At 38.7% G+C, this 22,021-nt stretch overlaps 1 protein-coding gene across 1 annotated transcript in view; it reads left to right on the top strand.

Moving 5' to 3' along the window:
* Positions 1-22,021, top strand: part of SPRED1 (sprouty related EVH1 domain containing 1) — a 69,420-nt gene that overhangs the window by 34,330 nt on the left and 13,069 nt on the right. Inside the window, exons 2-4 of the mRNA XM_060759989.2 lie at positions 9,695-9,869; positions 17,327-17,495; positions 18,828-18,877. Coding sequence (XP_060615972.2) covers positions 9,695-9,869; positions 17,327-17,495; positions 18,828-18,877 — 394 coding nt within the window. The remainder of the gene's footprint in view (positions 1-9,694; positions 9,870-17,326; positions 17,496-18,827; positions 18,878-22,021) is intronic.

The following is a 22,021-nucleotide window of genomic DNA, read 5'->3' as shown; positions in this document are numbered from 1 at the left end:
ATTTTGATGGATTCTTTTCAGTTTGTGAAACCCGAGGATGTGGACAAGATACTTGGAGGAATGAGGCCCACCACGTCCATCCTAGACCCCTGCCCATCCTAGCTTCTAAGGGAGGCCAGAGGGGGATTGGCTGAGTGGGTAACAGTGGTGGTGAATGCCTCCCTTCGGGAAGGCAAGATTCCAGCGAGCCTAAAACAGGCTATTATAAAGCCGCTGTTGAAGAAACCATCACTGGACCCCACTAAATTGGACAACTTTCGGCCTGTTTCCAATCTCCCCTTTTTGGGCAAAGTCATGGAAAGCGTGGTGGCCTCACAACTCCAGGTATTCTTGAGAGACACGGATTATCTGGATCTGGCACAGTCTGGTTTCAGACCGGGACATGGTACCGAGACGGTCTTGGTCACCTTAGTGGATGATCTGCGCCGGGAGCTAGACAGGGGGAGTGTGTCCCTGTTGGTGCTCCTGGACCTCTCAGCGGCCTTCGATACCGTCGACCACGGTATCCTTCTGGGGCGCCTTGCGGAAATGGGCCTTGGGGGCATTGCTTTGCAGTGGCTCCAGTCATTCCTGGAGGGCCGCACCCAGAAGGTGTTATTGGGGGACTCCTGTTCTACACCACAACCTTTGACTTGTGGGGTTCCACAGGGTTCCATACTGTCCCCCATGCTGTTTAATACCTACATGAAGCCGCTGGGTGAGATCATCTGGAGTTTCGGGGTGCGGTGTCATCTGTACGCAGATGATGTCCAACTCTGTCACTCCTTCCCACCTGCTACTAAGGAGGCTGTCGAGGTCCTGAACCGGTGCCTGGCCGCTGTAACGGTCTGGATGAGGGCGAACAAACTGAAATTAAATCCAGACAAGACAGAGGTACTCCTGGTCAGTCGCAAGGCCGAACGGGGTATAGGGTTACAGCCTGTGCTGGACGGGGTCGCACTCCCCTTGAAGGCGCAGGTTCGCAGCTTGGGTGTGACCCTGGACTCATCGTTGAGCCTGGATCCCCAGGTGTCAGCGGTGACCAGGGGAGCATTTGCACAGCTCAGGCTCGTGCGCCAGCTGCGCCCGTATCTCGAGAAGTCTGACTTGGCCACGGTGGTACACGCTCTGGTCACATCCCGCCTTGACTACTGCAACGCTCTCTATGTGGGGCTGCCCTTGAAGACGGCCCGGAAGGTTCAGCGCGCGGCAGCCATGTTACTAACTGGAGCGGGTGGCAGGGAGCATACAACGCCCTTGTTGTCCCAGCTCCATTGGCTGCCGATTTGCTACCGGACCCAATTTAAGGTGCTGGTTTTGGCCTACAAAGCCCTAAACGGTTCCGGCCCAAAATACCTTTCGGACCGCATCTTGGCCTACGAGCCCACGAGGACCTTGAGATCGTCTGGGGAGGCCCTTCTCTCGATCCCGCCTGCCTTACAGGCACGTTTGGCGGGGACGAGGGAGAGGGCCTTCTCGGTGGTGGCCCCCCGGCTGTGGAACACTCTCCCTGCAGACATCAGACAGGCGCCCTCCCTCATGTCCTTCCGAAAAAGCCTCAAGACATGGCTGTTCGAGAAGGCATTTAATTAAGTGCTATAACAATGTGGTAAAGATGACTGGAATGGAACAAGGAATATGAGATTGGTTATGATTCCACTATGAGACGAAGCGGATTTTTAGTGTAGTTTTTGTAATTGTTATGTAGTTTATATGTTGTTGTAATTGCCTCTTTGTAAATTGTCTTTTATATGTGTGTACACCACCATGAGTCGCCCTAAAGGGCTGAGAATGGCGGTTAATAAATGCATCAAATAAATAAATAAATAAATAAATAAACATTATTATGTAGCAGTCTTTTAGTATTATTTACTTTATTTATACTTTCTCCCCATGGGGACTCAAGGTTGCTAACAACTACACTGTTTGGTCACAATTTAAAATGAAGTGAATACAGACATTTTTAAAACTAACAATACAGTTAAAATATAATAAATATATTTAAAATAGCATTTACAACTCCCACCCCCCCCCCCCATGAATCTCACCCACAACCTCTCTAGCAGTGTGCCCCTTATTCTTCTCTAAATGCCTGCTGACAGAGGAAGGTCTTTACCAGCTTGTGGGAGGCAAGCAGGGATGGGGCCGTCCTTGTCTCTTTTGGAAAGGACTTTCCACAGCCACCAAAAAGGCCCTGTCCTGTCTTCCTGCCAAATTCACTTAAGTAGGTGGTAGGACAGAGAGAAAGCCCCCCCCCCCCAGTTAATTGTAGGTGTCTCACATTCATAGAAAGATATACAGTGCTTCAGGTAACCTTTCATCCAGGTGACTGCATAGAATCAGAGTCCTGTATTAGATCACAAAGGCCTTCATATCTCTCTTCCAGTCATCTTTGTGATTAAGCATGCTATTATAAGATATCTGAGATAGATACGGTAATGGTTTTAACTTGTGAATTTAAAGCAGCTTCAGAAGAATGTAGAACCATTTACAGAGTACAAAATTGTATAGATCTTAAACAGTAAAATGGGATGCCTCTCTATGTAAGAAATAGGCATTTTAAAAATCTGTCTTAAAAAAAGACCTCATTTCAGTGAAGTTTAAATGTGCTTCACAGATTAATGCTGACCACTATTTACATATTATGTAGAAATCTGTGTCCGACAACACATATCCTTTAAATATGAATGTATTATTTTCGATTTATGAAATAGTCTTGTCTGCTTTTTTTCAGGGACCTCCCAGATATATTAAATGTGCCCTTGTAAAAGTTTCAGTATCTTACCTAGATAATGTTACTTTCCCAAATCACCCCATCCACCGCTAGCCTAATTCCATAGTGATGATGGCAATGTCACCCAATGTTCACTGTGGACTGATTTTACCTCCACTACAATGCAGCCATGAAGTTTTAATATTTTCCCTATAGAAATGAATAGGAGGCACTACTATAAAATGGATGGATACCTAATTGTAGTCTGTAATTTTAACTGTTGAAGAGACCATTTGAATCAATGGAACTTACATAAATGTTGATTCAAGTTGTCATTGATACAGTGTCTCTAAGCTTGCCATTGCCTCAGGCCATAATTCTCTTGGCCACCTTACAATGTAATCTTTTAGAACAATGATAATTACAAACTATGTATTCTTGGGCTAGATTCTTCTCACATGTATTTGTGTCTATATGTTAGTTAAACTACCTTCTTTGTCAAAACATAAAAATATACAAGGCCTTTTCCCCTTCAAGGTATGGACTTCTAAGTGATCTTTTATGTCTTCGTGCAAACTGGCCACATTTATTTTTCCCTCAATAAAAGTAGGCTTATTTATATTATTGCTCTTAGGGGATTGTCTTGTACTGGGCAGAGGTCAGAATTTCCCTTTGGCAAATATATTTGTACTGCAACTAGTAAAACATCTTGTACTTGTCCTATTTCTTTGATGTCAAATCTACGTATTCTGACAGGGAGGGACAGGAAATATATTATGTCCCAAATATGAAACAGTTGGCCATGGACGGCATGGATTGGATTCATAGCCTAAATCAGGTGCAGGTTTGGGTGGCAAAAGTTTGGTTTTTGATATGACCCATAGATACATTGAGGGAGCCAGTGATCCATGGCTGGTACTGTCATTTTCCTACCTAGCCCTTCAGAAAGATCTGATATAACATTAGATATTCATTACTTTTGTTGTTTTACTTGTGTCTTTGCTGCTGTTTTTCTCCCCAGACAGACTAAGTATGTTACCTGTTCAGAAGAAGTGGTTTACTCATGAGTAAGCAAGTGGAACATCACTCTTTTTGCTCACCATTTGTTCATGCCATTGCCATATCACCCGTTGCTGTTTCTGCCAGCCCCATGCTCATATTCCTGTTTTGGCTTCTTCTTCAGCTCTGGAGACAACACACACCCCTGCCACCTGTTTCATTATGCGTAACCTGCCCCCCTCCCCAAAAAAAAATCCATCCCAGCAAATAGACAACAAAATAACAGAAGTAATAAATATCTAACGTTGCACCAGATGTTTTGGGGAAATTGGTTGTGGCAGTGATTACAACAGCAGTAACAGTTGAGACAGTAGGTGGCCTAGGCAAAGGGGGAAGGGCAGCCCAGAAGGGAAAATTTTGCCATATAATAACATTTGATACTCTTTATCTATTTCTGATTCAAGCCTGAAATTTGAGTAATCATTGTTCCCCATTTTACAGATGACCAAACACATGGTTGTGTGAACACCTCTGAGATCCATTTTTAAATTTCATGTTTTAATTCTGTATTAGTCCCAATTATAAGTTTTGTCCCTAAATGTTCATTTGTTACATCGTATTTTTTAGTTATGTGTGTCCCTAATTTGTTGTAATGTCTCACTGTTGCTTGATGTTGTTGTTTAATGTGATTTATTGGATTTATAGTTGTTTTATTTCTGGTTGCAGTTTATGGCATTGAATGTTTGCCGCTATTTGCTGTGAACCACCCTGAGTCCCCATGGGGAGATAGGGCAGGATATAAATAAATAAATTATCATCATCATCATCATCCAAACTCAGTTCTCTATTCACTGAACCAACCTGGCTTTCCCATTAACATAATCGCATTTTTCATGGCTGTGGCACAGGATGGGAAAAAGTTAAAACTTCAAAACTGTGTGTAATCCATTGCAGACATCAGTGTTACAAAATAGATGGCAAAATAGAAGATGGGAGGAAATGCTAGAACCTTAAACTGGCATTGATTATTTTTCAATAATAACACTGTGTTTGTATATTGCTCCAATAGAATAAAACCAATTTTTAACTTGATAAAAACCAGTCAGGTAAAGCAAAGAAATGTGTGTATGTGTGTTTATTCTACTTTCATATGAAGTTCCTTTTCAATGCATATAAGGGAAGGAGTGATTTATGTCAATTTCACTCTATTACTAAGAGTTCTCTCAAAAGCATTTTTTCAGAGAACTCAAAAGGAAAGTGGGAAGCAGAAAATCCCTGTTACATATGATATGTTCTGCCCACAGAAGACTCACAATCTAAGTCCATCCATATTAGCCTGCAACTGTACAAACCTATTCTTTGAAGTGTCTGTTTGCCATCTTTTGCATGAAAACAGAAAGGTTGGCAATCACTAGAGCAGTGGTTCCCAACCCTTGGGCTGGGGCCCACTGGTGGGCTATGAGACCTAAGAAAAGGTCCGCGAATCTAGATTATTAAATATGGTTTTCTGTAGGTGAGCAGATGGTAACTCCTGCTTGGCATATGTTTTGTATCAAAAACTAGAGCTGATGTGGTCTATCCAATACAATTTTCTGAATCAGCACCCCGCATAAGCAAACCAAAGTTGTCCAAAATCTGATTTGTAATCCTTTTGGTACTAATGTAGAGAACGATCCCTGGTCAAAGTGGTCCCTGGTCAAGTGGTCCCTGATCAAAATAAGGTTGGGAACCACTGGACTAGAGAGGATTATTTTAATGATGGCTCTATGTCCACCCTAGAAGTCTAACCCAGGATATCTGCGGTCTGCTTCTTTCCTAGACTGCTTTTAAAACGACTTTTGAAACACACCTGTTTTATTCTTTTAATTGAAAGCATGTATTTAATGCTGTTGTGTCTTTGAGTTCTCTTGTATTTCATTCTGCTTTAACAGAAACAAAAAGAGGGCTTCCTCCAAGGAATTATTGTAAAATGCATTAGAGAAATAGGAAAATAACTATCTAATATATGGCAACAAGGGCGAAACAATAAAATGGAAGTGACTGATCTACTCTTGAAGGCAGTGTAGCAGGCCAGAAAAATGATATAGCAGTGAGCTGTTTTTTGATATTTTTTCAGTGAAAACAACACTTCTTAGGGCTCACAATTGTTAGAGTAGAGCAAAGCTGAAAGGGTAGAAAGGATTTTAAGTGATAACTTGAGAAAGAATCATGAAAATGATGTTTTTCTGAGAATAGAACAGGCTATGGCATGTTTGTGAAGCTTGCTACTTCACAGAGGAGACAGAATGGCAGGTAGGATGGCAGTCAGTGGTTGGGAGATACAGAGGACACATCCGGGCAGAGAGAGACAAGAGCAACAGGATAATGAGATGATGGAGAGGGTGGGAAATGTGGGAGATAAGCATGTACGGTTTCAACACTGAAGGGGGAAATAAACAGATGATAAGGAGGGAGTAGTACACAGGCCTTTAACAGGGCATCAGTCAGAAGTGGTGCTGATGGTTACTAAAGTTTGCCTGGTTAAGTGATAATATTACTAGGGTTTGTGTGAATAGATGCCAGTCAAGAAGAAAACGAGCATGGATTTAGCCACACTGGGTCCAATGAAAAATAAAATACAATTAAATAATGGACAAAATCAGCCATTTTTTGCTGCCAGGGGCATTCAGCAGTCCTGGAGTGTAAAGTTACTAAATAAAATGTGTGGCCCAGATTTGTGGTGACATGGGCTTACAGTCCATCTGGGGACGAGGGCAAGCATATCAAGAGCTATTGTCATGCATGAATTAAAGACAGTAACAAAATCAGAAACAGCAATGGCATGACAGATTTCCAGTACGTCTTCCAAACCGTTGTTCTTGTTGCAAAATATTTGAACTTGCATTTAATTAAATATGGCATCACTCTAAATTTGTATATTACAAGAGAGGAATGCTTTCAAATAAATGAAAACTCACGGGTTTCGGTAGGGAACAGAAAGACCTGTTCTCTGTCTTCCCTAAACTATTAATTAAATATTGTCCTAGCAGGCCCCTGTTCTCAGTTTTAAATTCATAATTTCTACAGTACTTGATAGATTCATTTAAAAAATAGTGAGGAGGTACATCTTTGAAAATGTAGCTGAAACAGGTTGATTATGATAATGACAGTCTCAGTTAGAGTCATTATGCAGAAGAGGTTTCCGCACATCAGAGTCCCAGATGATACAGCATTTCTATTTGTTTCACAGTTTTGAATGGTTCATACAGTAGTATACCTAGATGAAGAGAAAATGCTCTCTTCATTGACAAGTAAGGGAAAGGAAACTTGCCAGGACTACATTGCATTCAAAGTCTCTTGGTACAAATTTGAATTTTCTTTAGAGTTCAACCAAGCAGTTGAATTGGTTTGTCGTTCCTTTTGTCTTCTTCTTCAAGCTCTTGCCAAGCACAGATATTTTAAGGAACTGACTACAGTTTATTTGTGTGATCTTGGTCTTCTTTGTTTGTTTTATTTTGTTGCTTTGTAGATGGATAGATATAAAATAATGGAAGCAACTCCTTGAAGTCAGCTAATGCTACATAATAATGAATCTAATTAGTAGGATTTAAATAGTGAGAAAGTCTTTAATGTTTGCTTTGCCCAGTGATTCTTTTCTCCCTCTTGCTTTCCCTCTCTCCTAGGTTATTAAGTATTCCTCTTAGGTAGCAGTGACTGGGGCATGTACAGTATTTTGTATAGATGTGAAATATTTTTTAAAAAAGTCTATATTGGAATTTAACTGAACTCTCTAAAGTTGAGAAGAAATCGTGTTTATTTCCTAAAGGAAGAGCAGTGTGTGGTATTTGGATTTGCTTTTACCAATTTATTCTGTGCGGACTAAATTAACATGACTACCACAGACCTTTACTTCTCAAATACATTAATTTGACAGATTGTGTCAGATGAGGTACCTGCAAGCGGTGGGCCACAGTTAGCTTGCACAACCTTTTTTTCAGTCCTTTTGGTCTCTTTCCAAAATACAATGCCATTGATGTTACTTCCTCATGCTGTAACCAGGAATGTTAAATTGCACCAATACTGTTAGTTCACCACTATTCCCGTCTCTCTATTTTTCTTCCTAAGAGTAGGTGAATCCTCTCCAGTTTTTTGTCTTCTACAAAATTGCTAAGGCATTTTGGTACTGTTCCATTATCAAAGGGGACTCCAGAAGGGGGCCTAAATAGAGAAGGATAGTCCATTTTATTGGGGGGGGGGGGGTGAGAGAGAGTTGAAGGAGGAAAACCATTTCCCTCATTTTTGCTAGTTATTCCCTCCCCATCCCATATCAAAAATGATGGTTGTTCCAACAACGGCGACATGGATGGGCGGAATAACAGGAAACAAGGAGAATTGGTTTAACTCTTTCAACCTCTTTCCCCCATAAAATGAATTATCCTTCTCAGTCTAGCTCTCCCCCTCCCCTGTTATGGTCTCCGCCCAGATAATGGAACAGTACTTACATTTCCAACTGTGCTCATCCACTGCTGGAATCACTTTGGGGTTGTTTGGGTTTTTTTTGTCAAATACAAGTAAAATAATGTCACAAATCACATATGCAAGGATCATACAGTGTGGTTTGGGTAACAGGAAGCTGGGTGGGAGCTGTGGCCTAATCTTCATACAACAGATTTTGGTTGAATTTATGAGAAATGAGTTGGTTTTACACTGGTTGGATGGTGGTTTCTGGATAAAAGAGCAGTGAGAGAATCTTGCTGTTGTAGTTTTGACCAGTGCTATCACTTTTGAAATCCTTTAAAATCGCTCTTTTTAACCATCATTTTACAATTTTGAATTCTATCATGTAGTTAAAAGTGTATTAAAAGAAACAAATGCTAAAGGAACTTGGTAACTATACTTCTTTGGGTCTCTGTCTTATCCTTTTCCATCACCATCCTGTATAGAGCGGAAGGGGTTTTGAAATACAGACCATGTAGCTCTAAATCAGAGCTGACAAACAATTTTCACCAAAGTCCACATCAGACTTATGGTTGCCTTCAAAAGGCCGTTTGTAGTTGTTAGACTGTATAAATGTAACTATGTTGGCCTGGCATTGAAAGCCTTTCAGGCCATATAAAATGACGTGATGGGCCAGATTTGGCTAGCGGGCCTTGCGTTTGACACGTGCTTTAAAGCATCCTTTTAGGGGTTGGAATTTTCTCAGTCATTAATTCCTTCCCATGTGCCAGTAACTTAAATACAATATAAAAGGGGAAAAGAGGGGGAAAGATGTCAATGAACATACTGTTTCATTTTTACCGATCATGGACCTTCCAAAATAACTTCCTAAAAACATAAGAATTGTAAGAAGAAGCATGCATTGACTGTGCAATTAAGTGGCTCCTCCTAGGAAGCAAACAAGCAGTGCTTTTCTATGGTGAGATATTATGATGCAATCTGTGCCCATTCCTTTTTCACCAAATTAGAGAGTGTACTGTGCAGTTAAATGCAAGCAGGACTGTTTCAGCCAATAACTGTTGCCATAGTTACCAGAACTGAGCAATGCTGCCTTGCCACACATTCTGATGCAAGGTTGTTGCAGCCAACTTAGAATATTAAATTTGGGATTGCAAAATTTATCACAGCATTCAACTTTAACTCGGTATACATTCTAATTCTTTTATTTAATTATCTTATCATCCATCAAGATTTCCTAGCCCTAAGCCCTAAACATTTACTCTCTTCTTGAGAACTTGGCCACTAAGTTTAGCCTATCATCATGCTCTGGAACTTTCCTAAATGTTCTTGGACAAGCTAGGAATTTTTTATAGTCAGATCAGTTGAAAGTACCAAATAGACTTTTTACCGCATTTACAGACAGAATTTGCAGAATGCAAATGAATTATTGTTGGAAACTAACTAGCTTTGTCAAAGATGTGAATGTTTTGGATAATGGAAATGTCTGCACTGTGACCTGAGTTAGCTTCATCATGTTTATTATATAAATGGAGAAGTTAATTATTTCTTTCCCCTTATCTATTTCAGTAATAGTTATGCCCGTGTGCGAGCTGTGGTGATGACCCGTGATGACTCAAGTGGTGGATGGTTACCACTTGGAGGAGGTGGACTAAGCTGTGTCACTGTTTACAAAGTCATTCACCAGGAAGAAAATGGCTGTGCTGATTTTCTTGTACATGGGGAGCGTGTCAGGGATAAAACGGTAAAAGCAATTATGTTGTCTTCTTGTGGCATTGATAAAAATCCATAGGGCCATTCTTCTGTTTAGAGAAGCCATAATCTCTGCTAGGAAGGATGATGATGATGAGGAGGAGGAGGAGGAGGAGGAGGAGGTTGGCATATCATGAATTCCCTAGGGATTTCTTATTCAAAAATATTTAGATGTGGTTTGCCATTGCCTTTCTCTGAAATGCTGGAATGCACAGAAAGTGATAATTTTCCTTTAGTAGTGTCCTTAGGTCCAATACCCAAACAGGCAGTATTAACTACAAAAGAAAATTAACTGGAGAACTGTTGGGAGAAGTGGCCAATTGGGCTGTGTAGCACCATCAAAGATAAATTACTTCATCAAGGAAAAGACTAACTACATCAGTATGTCAATTAGTGGGCCAGTTCTACTAAATGCATTTTGACAATTCTACTAAATGCATTTTTGACTATGGACTATGGAATGGCCTTGGCCTATGATTATGGATGGCATGGTTTTAATATTGAATGTAATGTTTTAAATGTTTATATGTTTTAATTTTAATGTTTATTTTTATTGTGGCTTGAATTGTTTTTAGAAGGTGTATCTTGAATTTAATATTTTTGTTATAGAATGATGACCAGCGTGGTGATTTCTATAACAAAAATATTAAATTCAAGATACATATTTCTAGTAATGAGAATTTTAGCCCATGTTTAGGTAAAAGTGAAGGGCTACATTTCAGCCAGAAAGTTGTCACTTGAAATTCCTCAAATTTTTATTTTTGTTTAATGCCCTATAAAATGTGATGATAAGGGATGAAGGAATTGCAGTGTTGGGAAGTTAAGAGAGCCTGACATTAAGTCCAGTCGTGTCCGACTCTGGGGGTTGGTGCTCATCCCCATTTCTAATGATAATAATAATAAAACATTATTTATACCCCGCTACATCTCCCCCAAGGGGATTCGGGGTGGCTTACATGAGGTCACGCACATCAACACAATAGACACAGTATACACAAAACATAAAATGCAAAACCAATATAATAAACAAACAGCAATATAAAATTAAACATCAAACACAAGAAATTCCACAGGGCAGGGCCACTTCAGAATAAAAATTTAAAATTTTAAAAACACTGGGAGATAGGCAATGTAGTAATGTCATGATGGGGAACCAGGGTGAGGAAGGATTTAATTGCACGAACCATAAATTAAAGTGCTTCTGAGGTCATTTTGGACAGGGAGTGTCTTACATTCAGTCATTGAAGGCACATTGGAATAACCAGGTTTTCAGCTTCCTCCTGAAGATTGCCAGCGAGGGGGCTTGTCTAATCTCTCTGGGGAGTGTGTTCCAGAGCCAGGGGGCCACTACAGAGAAGGCCCTCTCCCTTGTCCCCACAAGTCGCACTTGCGATGCGGGCGGGACAAAGAGCTGACATTGCCAGCTGAAGAGCTGGCATTTTTCGTAGACACCTCCAAGGTCATGTGGCCAGCATTACTGCATGTAGTGCTGTTACCTTCCCGCTGGAGCGATACCTATTGATCTACTCACATTTGCATGTTTTCGAACTGCTAGGTTCGCAAAAGCTGGGGCTGACAGCGGAAGCTCACGCCACTCCCAGGATTCGAACATGTGATCTTTCGGTCAACAAGTTTAGCAGCTCAGTGGTTTAACCCACTGTACCACTGGACACAATCTAAAAATGGGCTTTCCTATATTATTGTGTCATATACAAAAACCCCACCTTTTGTTGAATTCACCATTGCACAAATATTTTAGAATTATTGTTTGATTTTAAAGTATCAGTTGTTGTTATTGCTAGACTTCTGCTTCTGGAAATACGTTTTCCGCCATGATGTATCCTATGTTATTCCGTGGCGCTTTATTTTCAGAAAGCATTGTAAATTCTCAGTCCTTGCAGAATTATCTAATATTTCCAAAATCCTGAGCTGGTGCTTTCTAATGATAAAATTAGTAGTTTTCCTTCTCTTGCTTCTCCATGCCTTTCAAACTTGTTGGGATTACATGGCCAAACACTTCTTTGTCAAAATATTTTGGTTCAAAATATTTTTGTTATATTTAGCGCAAAGTATTTTTGTTAAAAGAAAAACTCAAAATGATATTTTCAAGAATTAAGTTGAAGCATTTTGTAGATTTGTAAGAAGGCTTTTGCATTAGAAAAGAAACAAATTGGAATTCAGGCATAAGGTTAGCTTGCTTGCCTGGAAGAAATGTCATCTTATGGTATACAGTAAAATCCTTTAATCAGTTCATTTTAGTTGGAGATACTTGTAGCAAAAGAATTAGGTACAGGTTCATGAATGAGAATTCTTTTTTGACATATTATTGACAAAAAAACCTGTCAGGTAACTTGAAAAGTGATAGCACCCAGGATATCGATTTCACTTTGGAATGACAGAGACTATTTCCGAACTTGTTTACCCAGATTGTTTAGATATCTGTTGGAATCTAAAGGGTTTCTTTCTTTCTTGTTTCTCTTCACAAAGCACCCTTGACATAATTGCACACTTCCTCCTTTATTATACTTCCCTTCCGAGATCTGGCTCCAGCCAGTCTAGTTGGAACAATTACCTTCCACTCTAACCTGGACAGGTCTGCAGCTGTTTTAAGCTGTGTAAACATAGATGGAGAGTTCCTTTTATGTACACGATTACACACACACACACAAACCTCAGTATTTTAGTTTTTCATATGCTGTAGACTTAAGAGATACTTATTTTGCTTTCTGGTTTAATAACACAACACTTACACTTTTGAAGATAGCACATCTAATTGTGGAGTGTGCTTGCTTATCTTGCAGGAAAAATGAAGTCACACAGAAGGCATGATAACTTGAACTTCTCAGATCTTTTAAAATGAAAACACTGACAGAAATTGAGTGCGCCATATTTTTTGCATTTCTTTTCCTTAAAAAGCACATGTTTACAAGGAATATGAAATTGCGAGTGGCAGAGAGAAGAGAAAAGAATAGAAATTGAGCTACACCATTGTGGTGTAGTGGTTAAACATATCAGGTTTAGGACAAGGGTAGTGCAAGTTCAGTTCCCCACTCAGCTATAAGATTTGCTGAACGGACCATACATAATCCAGTGTATGAGATTGTTGAGATGATAGAATGGAGAAGATCCATGTACACTGCCTTGAAATCCTTGTAAGAAAAGAAAATATGAATGAATGAAGCTGATTGGGGCATCGTCCATTCAAAGGCCATTTCTTCTTTAGTTGCTGATCTAAGATACTGTGAAATAGGAATAGTTTCCACACCACCTCTTTAGCATGAGGAATTGAGAGTTATGAGCTTTAAGTTTCAAATTGCAGAAAAAAGATTCTGCTTAAATATTAGGAGGAATTTCCTGATGGCAAAAGGTATTCAGCTGTGGAGTATGCCACCTCATCAGAGTGTGGTGGAGCCTCCATCTCTGGAGGTTTTTAAGAAAAGGCTGAGTGGCCATCAGTTGGGAATGCTTTGATTGTATTTTCTTGCATGTCAGGAGGTTGGACTAGATAGATGGCCCTTGTGGTCTCTTCCTACTCTATAATTTGCCATTTGTCAGCTGTCCTAAACATCTAGTTTGTCATAGCACAAATTAGAGGTATGTACATGGCAGAAGGAATTGTAAAGGAATTTTATAGCTAAATGTACACATTTGCTGTATTGTAAACCTGACCCTGTAGTGCTTTCAATATTCATATATTAATAAATTTGTGATTATCACTTGGTATGTTTTAATTTTATGAGCAATATAACTGCAAAAATCTTGCTATACTGAAGCCTATATTCAGTGAATTTTAGGTAAGACAAAAACCAAATTTCTTATAAGTAGTTAAAATGCAAATACTGATTTTTATGAACTTGCTTTGTGGAGCAGTAGTACTAAGAACAAAAGAAAATTTATATCAGAATAAAGACAGATCCCAGAAATGGGCAACTTCATTGGGTTCAGTATTACATACTGTGTATCCTAGTTACTAACCACAGATCACATCCCATTTCCCCCCTCAATTTGGGGGTAATGGTTTTGAGCAGAAAATCCCATAAAAGTCTCCATATAAATGCTAAAGAGAGTCCTGTGCAGGGCTCTAGAGGACAATTGCTACTCCAACCAGATGTCTGTAGGGAGAAGTCCAGCAGTGAACATACTTGGAATACGCTCAGCTATGGGTCTTCTTTTGTTTTGAGTAGCTGGTGTAGGATTGGGAGGCACAGGTAAAGATCACTCCAATTCTATGTGACAGATGAATTTGGTGGTTGATACTATGAGATGTTTCTTTTATGCATGACTTTTTAAAAACGGGGTAAATCATATTAAGAGTAGGAATTGTGCAGCCTAAAAGCTGCATTTGGATCATTGGGAGCCGCATTGTGACCCTCGGGATCACCACTAATTCTTCCAAAACCCATTGTACCCTTGTACAGAAGTGTTTATAATAATATGCTTATAACTGTATTTATGTTTCCATTGGTTGCCCTAAGGCTGGAGCGGCCTAGCTGTGAGAAATGTGTTACCATGGAAACGAGGCAGAAGAGGAGGTGGGAGGAGCTTAGAGAGAAAAGGTTTTTAAAAAAAGTGACAGTTAGAGTCAGTCAGGGGGGAGACTCTGAGAGAGCAGCAGAGTCCGAGGGGAGACTCTGAGAGAGCAGCAGAGTCAGTTTTTAGACTCTGAGGAGTGAAGAAGTGAAGAGTCAGGTTTTAGTGTTCGTGAATAGTAGAGATTTCTTCAGCTAGTAAGCTGAAGGGGAAAACCTTGTTAGTTGCTTTAGTTAGAAAGAACTAACAGAGGCTTGTTAGGATCGCTAGTCGGGGGAAGACTGGAGATCTGTGATTTGATCAAGTATAGATCAAACAGAGAGACTATTCACTGCAGGGAACACTGGTTAATAAAGCGCTTCACCACAGCAAGAGTTCATAAGTTGTAACATCGAAAGTCTGAATTGTATCGCAACCAAGTTACATGTAACCATCAAGTATTTGCCAAGCTTAACATCTTCATACTGCAACCATACGCTTTGTTTAAAAATAAACTTGTTCTCTTTGGTTTTTAAAACTGCCTCATCTCCATTAATTTTACGTTCTGTGCACCCACTCTACCAAAATTACCTCACAACACAAACAGAGCCTTTAATACCAGAGCCTTTTACAAATCAGTGGCTCCTCTCTCCTAAACCTAGGCGCTTCCTCACTAGTTGGTAGCGTCTCTCTACAATTGGGTGGCAGCTTCATTACCATTGGCGGAGGTTCTTTACAACCCTCATAAAAAAGTAGATTTTTGAAAGAGGTATGTCATTTGAGGGAGGATATTCATTTTTACGGCTGCAATCCTCCCTAGCAGCGATAGATCTAGGTTCCTCCATCTCTTCCAGTAATAAGAACAAACAAACTATTTAAGACCTGGAAAAAAGACCTTTTACAATACATCTGGAAGGGACGGAAACCAAGAATTAAATTCACAAACTTGATTGATCGAAAGAGAAGAGGTGGATTCGGTTTTCCGGACTTCCAACTATACTATGAGGCGTGTTGTCTGACTTGGATCAAGGACTGGATCCGATTAGACAAGACCAAAATTCTCACATTGGAGGGGTTTGACCTAAGATCTGGGTGGCACTCCTATCTTTGGTACTCGAAGGTTAAAATTGAAAAAAATTTCAAAAACCACTTTGTAAGATCTGCTTTGATAAAAATATGGGCCAAGTACAAAGATAGACTATATCCAAAAACCCCGATGTGGCTCTCTCCCTTGGAGGCCCAGCAGAGAAGACTACTTGGGGGGGTATGCTGGCCCAAATACAGAGAGATCTTGAAGAAAACTAACGGCACTTTCACCCTGAAACCGCAAGAAGAAATTTCATCATCTTTCAATAACATATCCTGGTTTCAATATGCACAGCTGAATGAATATTTCAAGAAAGATAAAGATTTAGGGTTTTGCGAAAAGGACAAATTCTGGGAAACCATAGTAAGACGAGATAGGAAAAATATTACAAACACCTATTTAATCCTGTTGGATTGGGCAACGGAAAAGGAAGTTATAAAGGAAAGTATGATAAAATGGGCTGTCAACATTGGAAGATCTATAAACTATGACGAATGGGAACAACTATGGAACAACAAGATGAAGTACATGTATGCTACGGATCTTAAGGAAAACTATTACAAAATGATATATAGATGGCATATAACACCACACAAGCTCAGCTTAATGTATAATAAAACCTCAAACAAATGTTGGAAGTGTAGATCCCAAGTAGGAACTTTTTACCACCTTTGGTGGACTTGTCCAATAGCTCAAGACTATTGGAAAAAAATTAAGGAAACCATCCAGAAGATATTAAATACAAAAATCCAGTTGAAACCGGAATACTTCCTGCTGGGAATCACAGATAGCGACATCAACCTTGACTCAAACCAAGACATACTCTTCAGCTACTGTTCAACAGCTGCCAGAATCGTTTACGCCAGGAAATGGAAACAAAAAAATTCCAGCACAATGGAAGACTGGTTATTAAAACTGTGTGACTTAAAAAACATGGACAAGCTAACGTATTACCTAAAAGACTACTCAGGCATCCCAACAAGAAGAACAGACTGGAAACAATTCGAGGACTTTATGAAGAATTACTAAGAACCTTATAGACATTTGGAACCACAAAAGCAATTAAAAACACAATGGAAGAAGGAGGAATGCAAAGAGTAAGAGCCGAGACATAAAACTCAAAGTTAACGATAAGCAAGAAAGACACGGGATACGCCGAAAGGACGTTCGGGAAGTCAACACACCACCCCCTCCTTCCTCCCTCTTTTCCCTTTCCCGTAACTCTCCCACTCCCCCCCCCACCCTAGCCACAACCTCCCCTGCCCCCCCTTCCCTCTGCATAATTATTTTTGTAAAACTACAATAAAGATATATTTAAAAAAAAAAAAAGTAGATTTTTTTTCAAAAGGCTACATAAGTATTCAGTTTTGTAGTGGTTCTAAACAACATGAACAAACTCTCACACCTACCCATCAAAGGGATGGCCAACCAAAATTGTGGCTGCAGGAACACTGTATCTGTATCTCTAAGATGCCCTCCTAATTGTCTCTAAGGAGGGCCCTCTTTGCTTCCATCTGTTTTCGATTTGTTTGAGTGTTTTTGTTTACTTTTGAAATATTTTTGATCAGTTATTAGACAAATGTTGTGGTACATTTTATGTTGTTTTCTACCTTTCCTCTTTTTAGGAATGATATTAAATAGCATATTCTTTCTTAGTAATCTGATACTGTATTGTTTGATATACATAATTGTGAATAGCTTTGAAAAACATTTTTAGTACTGAAAAGTGTGGTTTAAAAGCAATCTCCTAAATTGAAAAAAAAGTTGGGTGAGTAGAATTTAATTTTTAGATCTAGTTGTGTATATATAAGTACCTTATGTGAAGCTTCTCTTTTGACTCTACTTCTTTTCAGGTGGTTTTGGAGTGTACGTTAAAGAAGGACCTTATTTACAATAAGGTTACACCAACTTTTCACCACTGGAAGATTGATGACAAAAAATTTGGCCTCACATTTCAAAGTCCTGCTGATGCAAGAGCATTTGACAGAGGCATTCGCAGGGCAGTTGAAGATATCTCTCAAGGTACAAATCTCAATTGTTTCTTATTTATTTATTTTTAAGTAAAAATATTACACATTGGCTGCCAGTGTAACTGATGCAGGTAACATTGACCTAGTGAGCAATGGTTATACCATAAACAGAAGATAGTATACATTGCTACGAAAGTGCATCCAGATTCCTTCACTGAAAGAACTTTCTTCTTTTTGACCACTTACCTATTTTTCTGTGTTTCTCTTGTATAATCTCTTGGCAGTATATCAGTTTCTATAAGTGTTTTCCATAAACTATAAGGTGGAATGATTTTCAGGATATTGTTTACTTCTCTAAATATTCTCATGCCATCAGATTCCATCTGATCTCGGAAGCTAAGCAGGTTAGCTAAGCCACTCTGTTTAGTGCTTGGATGGGAGATCCCAAACAAATACCAGGTGATATAGGCTATAATTTAGAGGAAGGGACTGACAAATCACTTCTGAATATTCCTTGCTTTAAAAAGTTATGAAATTCATGGAGTTGCAATAAGTCAACAGGTTACTTGGAGGCACATACACAAACACAAAGCAAGATTACTGGGTGTGAGGACACTTCCTCTTGAGTATTCTTTGCCTAAGAAAACCCTATGAAATTGATAGGATTAATGTAAGTCAACAGGAAATTGGAAGGAGCATGCACATATCTACCTACAAAGATACATAGTTTATAATGATGAAAGCATAGAGCAGGATTTGATTTAGCTAGGTTGTTCAGAAGTGTATGTTTGCTAGTTTGTTACATAATAAATATTGAGCATGTTTGAGACCCGATCTGATTCCACTCCTGCTTTTAAGGGTCAGGGCATTACAGACACAATTTGCCCAAAAGTACCGAAATATCTGTGGTTCACACTACCATACCATTTTGGTTATGTGTAGGTGTGACATAATGCTATGTTTTAACTTAGTGTAGAGAAGTACCATAGCTCAACAGTAAAACACATGATTTACATGCAACAACTCCAAGTTTCAATGCCCAGTTAAAAAAAAAAAAACAGGATGCAGAAGACAATGTGAAATGCCTTTCTCTGTCAACCATCAGAATCAATAGATTTGGCAAGTAAATAATTTTTATGTGATATAAGGCAATTTCCTCTATTCCTTTTATGCAACTCCCATATTTGTTTTCAGTGAAAGGAAGTGGTATGCAAGATGGAGAATCCTCCTTTTAAAATTGGTACTTTTTAGATGATTTTATTGCACACAGCACTATAAATATTGTGCTTGTGAAAATCAAGATGACATAGGGAGCCCTGATGCATGACTTTAGCCAGGCATAAACTGAAGAAATCTAAGATTTTGTGTTTGTCCTCTTCTACAGGTTGTCCATCATTACATGATGAAATTGAAGTGCCTGCAGAAGGCTTTCCAGTAAGTGATGTAGATTTCCTATCACATTAATTATTTTGGAGGAAATGACCAGTACTCAAAATGCTGAAAACACTTTTGGTTGAATTCATTAAAACTTCTTGAGGGCTAATGTGTGGTTCATTTTGTTTTGAGATATGAATTTGGTATGGATGTGGGATTTGAAGGGGAAATTAGATCAGCGACATCCCTCCTTTCCTTTAGGAGGAAATTAAAGACATGGATTTGGGACCAGGCGTTTGGACAATCAGGCAGATAAATAAAGGACTATGATGATTGATAAGAAAGGGCAAAGTGGAATGAAGTTATGGACTCTGAGAACGCTGAGTTATGGACTCTGAGAACGCTGAGCATGCGATTAGTTTATGATTATGTTATATATCGATTGTTTAACTGTTATAACTGTTTTAATTGCTGTTTTAAATGTTATTTGTATTATTGTGTAGGCATCGAACTGTGCCTTTTGTAAGCCGCTCTGAGTCCCCCTCCGGGGGTTGAGAAGGGCAGGGTAGAAGTACTCTAAATAAATAAATAAATAAATACAGAATGTCAGTATTAGATTCTGTAATCCATGTTTTCTCATGAGGGAATTGCTGAGTTTCTTTCTTTACATGAATGTGAGAATGAAGCATAGACACATGCACACATATGCACACACATAAATTCATGGTACATATAAATAATGCATTGAAATATCTTTTTTCCACATGCACTCTTATGTGGCACTTCTGGTGTTTGAGCAACCAGAAGAAGGCCCAGTCTCCTTGATATTTGTGATGAGAAGTTTAGATGCTATTTATTTATGGCGTTGACAGATGAATGAAATTTGCAGTTTTATCACAGATTCATATTCTGTGTCCATAAGGTGCACAGTATACCCTTGCACAAATTCCTCCATATGAATGTATAACTCAATTCTGATCTTCTTTGCTTTGAGCTTAAAGTACAGTGATGTGTGGTAAATTAATCTATCACAAAACCTTAAAAGGACCATATTCTTGCTCAGATTATATAAGGATATCAACATTGTTCACTATATTTCTTTTAATACATGCCTCAAGGCAGAATTCTTTTTCTGGGAGTCCCTGAAGCATTTGAGCTTTGGGAAGTAGAAAAGTCTTGGAAGACTTAAAAGGTCATCATAATCTATCAGCACTTTGAAAAGTTAGTCTAAATAAGTAACTTTTCAATGCTTCCTTGTCTGTGTCTAGAAAGATGGACTTTACCTTTTACCTTTATAAACAAATGAATCATGCAGCAGTAATACAAACTCAGTATAAGCTGTGTACATGTTACTGGGAAAACCTTTTACAGAAGTAATGGAGAGGCAATAATCTCTCATTCAAACACACCCTTCTCATTAAATACATGTCAGTCACAGTTGTAACAAAGGTCAGGTCCCTGTAGTCCTTAGTTTATGCATTTTTAACATAATATTATGGACTTGCTTAACTAATTAGAATCTTACCCCAAAAACTAATCATATTTTGGCTCTTGATAGTTTCAAATCTGTATCCAAACTTCCCAAAAGTTTCTTTTCAGGGAGGTCATTTGAGGCACAAATAGTTTCTCTAGGTCTGCAGCTATTTCCATTAAAATAAGTAGACTGGAAACAATGCAAGCTATCCAATGTCCAAACAGATTCCTAATTTTAAAAAATCTTAAGTCATAACCGGTTGCCAAGTATTATTGTATTATGCTAATAATATAGTATATTGTATGTATATATATCTTGTAAGCCACTCTGAGTCCCCCTTGGGGTGAGAAGGGCGGCATATAAATGTCATAAATAAATAAATATTTAAAAGGTTTCATTCATACAATGTGTACGAATGTAATTACAAACAGTCAGGACAAACACTACGCATTCATCCAATTGGTAGGAAATGCTCTGATTAAGAAAAACTTCATTCTTGATTTTAGAAAAATTGCAATAAGAAGCATATGAACACAGAATTCAGTCCCACCTATCTGACACAGCCAGTCTTTGCATGAGTGAAAGTTTCTGAAACTTTATTTTCCATGTGTTCTAAATATTTTGCATGTTTAGAACACATTTTTCATAAGCATATTTTGCATATGCTTGACAAAGCTTAAAGAATTGGTCTTAGTTAGAAAAAGTAAACAAATCTATGTAAAACAAGAATATGAATTGTCTGAATAATTTAAAACAATACAAAGATAATATCTCAGAGAAACATGACAGGCTTATTTCATAACTGATGAGACAGTTGATTTATTTCCAAATTTCTCTTATCTGAAAGGAAAGCAGAATACCCTAGGTTTTAATTTCCCCAGTGACACGCCTAAAATTCGATTAAGAAAAATTGCTTGTAATCTTCTTAAGGAAGGATACAAGCCAGTAATCCATTAACTTGTCCTTAGTAACCACAGGTCCAGACTTACCACCCCGGAAGAGAAAAAAACAAATAGGTTTAGGCATAATTCTTCAGCCTTTGACCTAGTTATTTTTTTAAATCATGGAAATTCATAAAATGTTGTTTTTAATTGAAACTTCCTTTTATGTTAACATCTTGAAAACAATAGAAAACAATAAAACTTGGACTTAACTAAAATTTACAATGTATAATTTTTTGGAAAATCTGCCAGCAGTCATTTCTGACTAGTCCTAGTTAAACATCATAGCAAATATTGTTGTCAGAAAGAAAGACAGATATTTTCTTCTGAGCCACTTTCAAAGAATGAGAGTTAATTGTATTAAAAACGTAAGCTAATCAGACAGAAAGAGATAAAATAGTATTGAAGCAAGTATATATCCTTGCCTCACTACTCTACCAGAATGGGTAGTTTTTGAAATATGACCTTTAGCTGTAAGGAATACTGGGACAGTACTATTATGACAGAAAACTCTCTTTTAAAATAAGCAGTTTCCCATTTTACAGATAGAGAGACTTTGTATCTTTTCTTTTAAAACAGTTTCTCACAAGGGTTGTTGTAGGTTTTTCTGGGCTATATGGCCATGTTCTGGAGGCAATCTTTCTCCTGACGTTTCGCCTGCATCTATGGCAAGCATCCTCAGAGGTAGTGAGGTCTGTTGGAAGTAGAAAAAATGGGTTTATATATCTGTGGAATGACCAGGGTAATGTTTCAGCTGATCACCTTGATTTGCGTTCAATGGCCTGGAAG

Source organism: Anolis sagrei, chromosome 1 (genome assembly GCF_037176765.1).
Source record: "Anolis sagrei isolate rAnoSag1 chromosome 1, rAnoSag1.mat, whole genome shotgun sequence".
In the NCBI taxonomy this organism is placed as follows: Eukaryota; Metazoa; Chordata; class Lepidosauria; order Squamata; family Dactyloidae; genus Anolis; species Anolis sagrei.
This window is presented reverse-complemented; position numbering and strand designations above follow the sequence as displayed.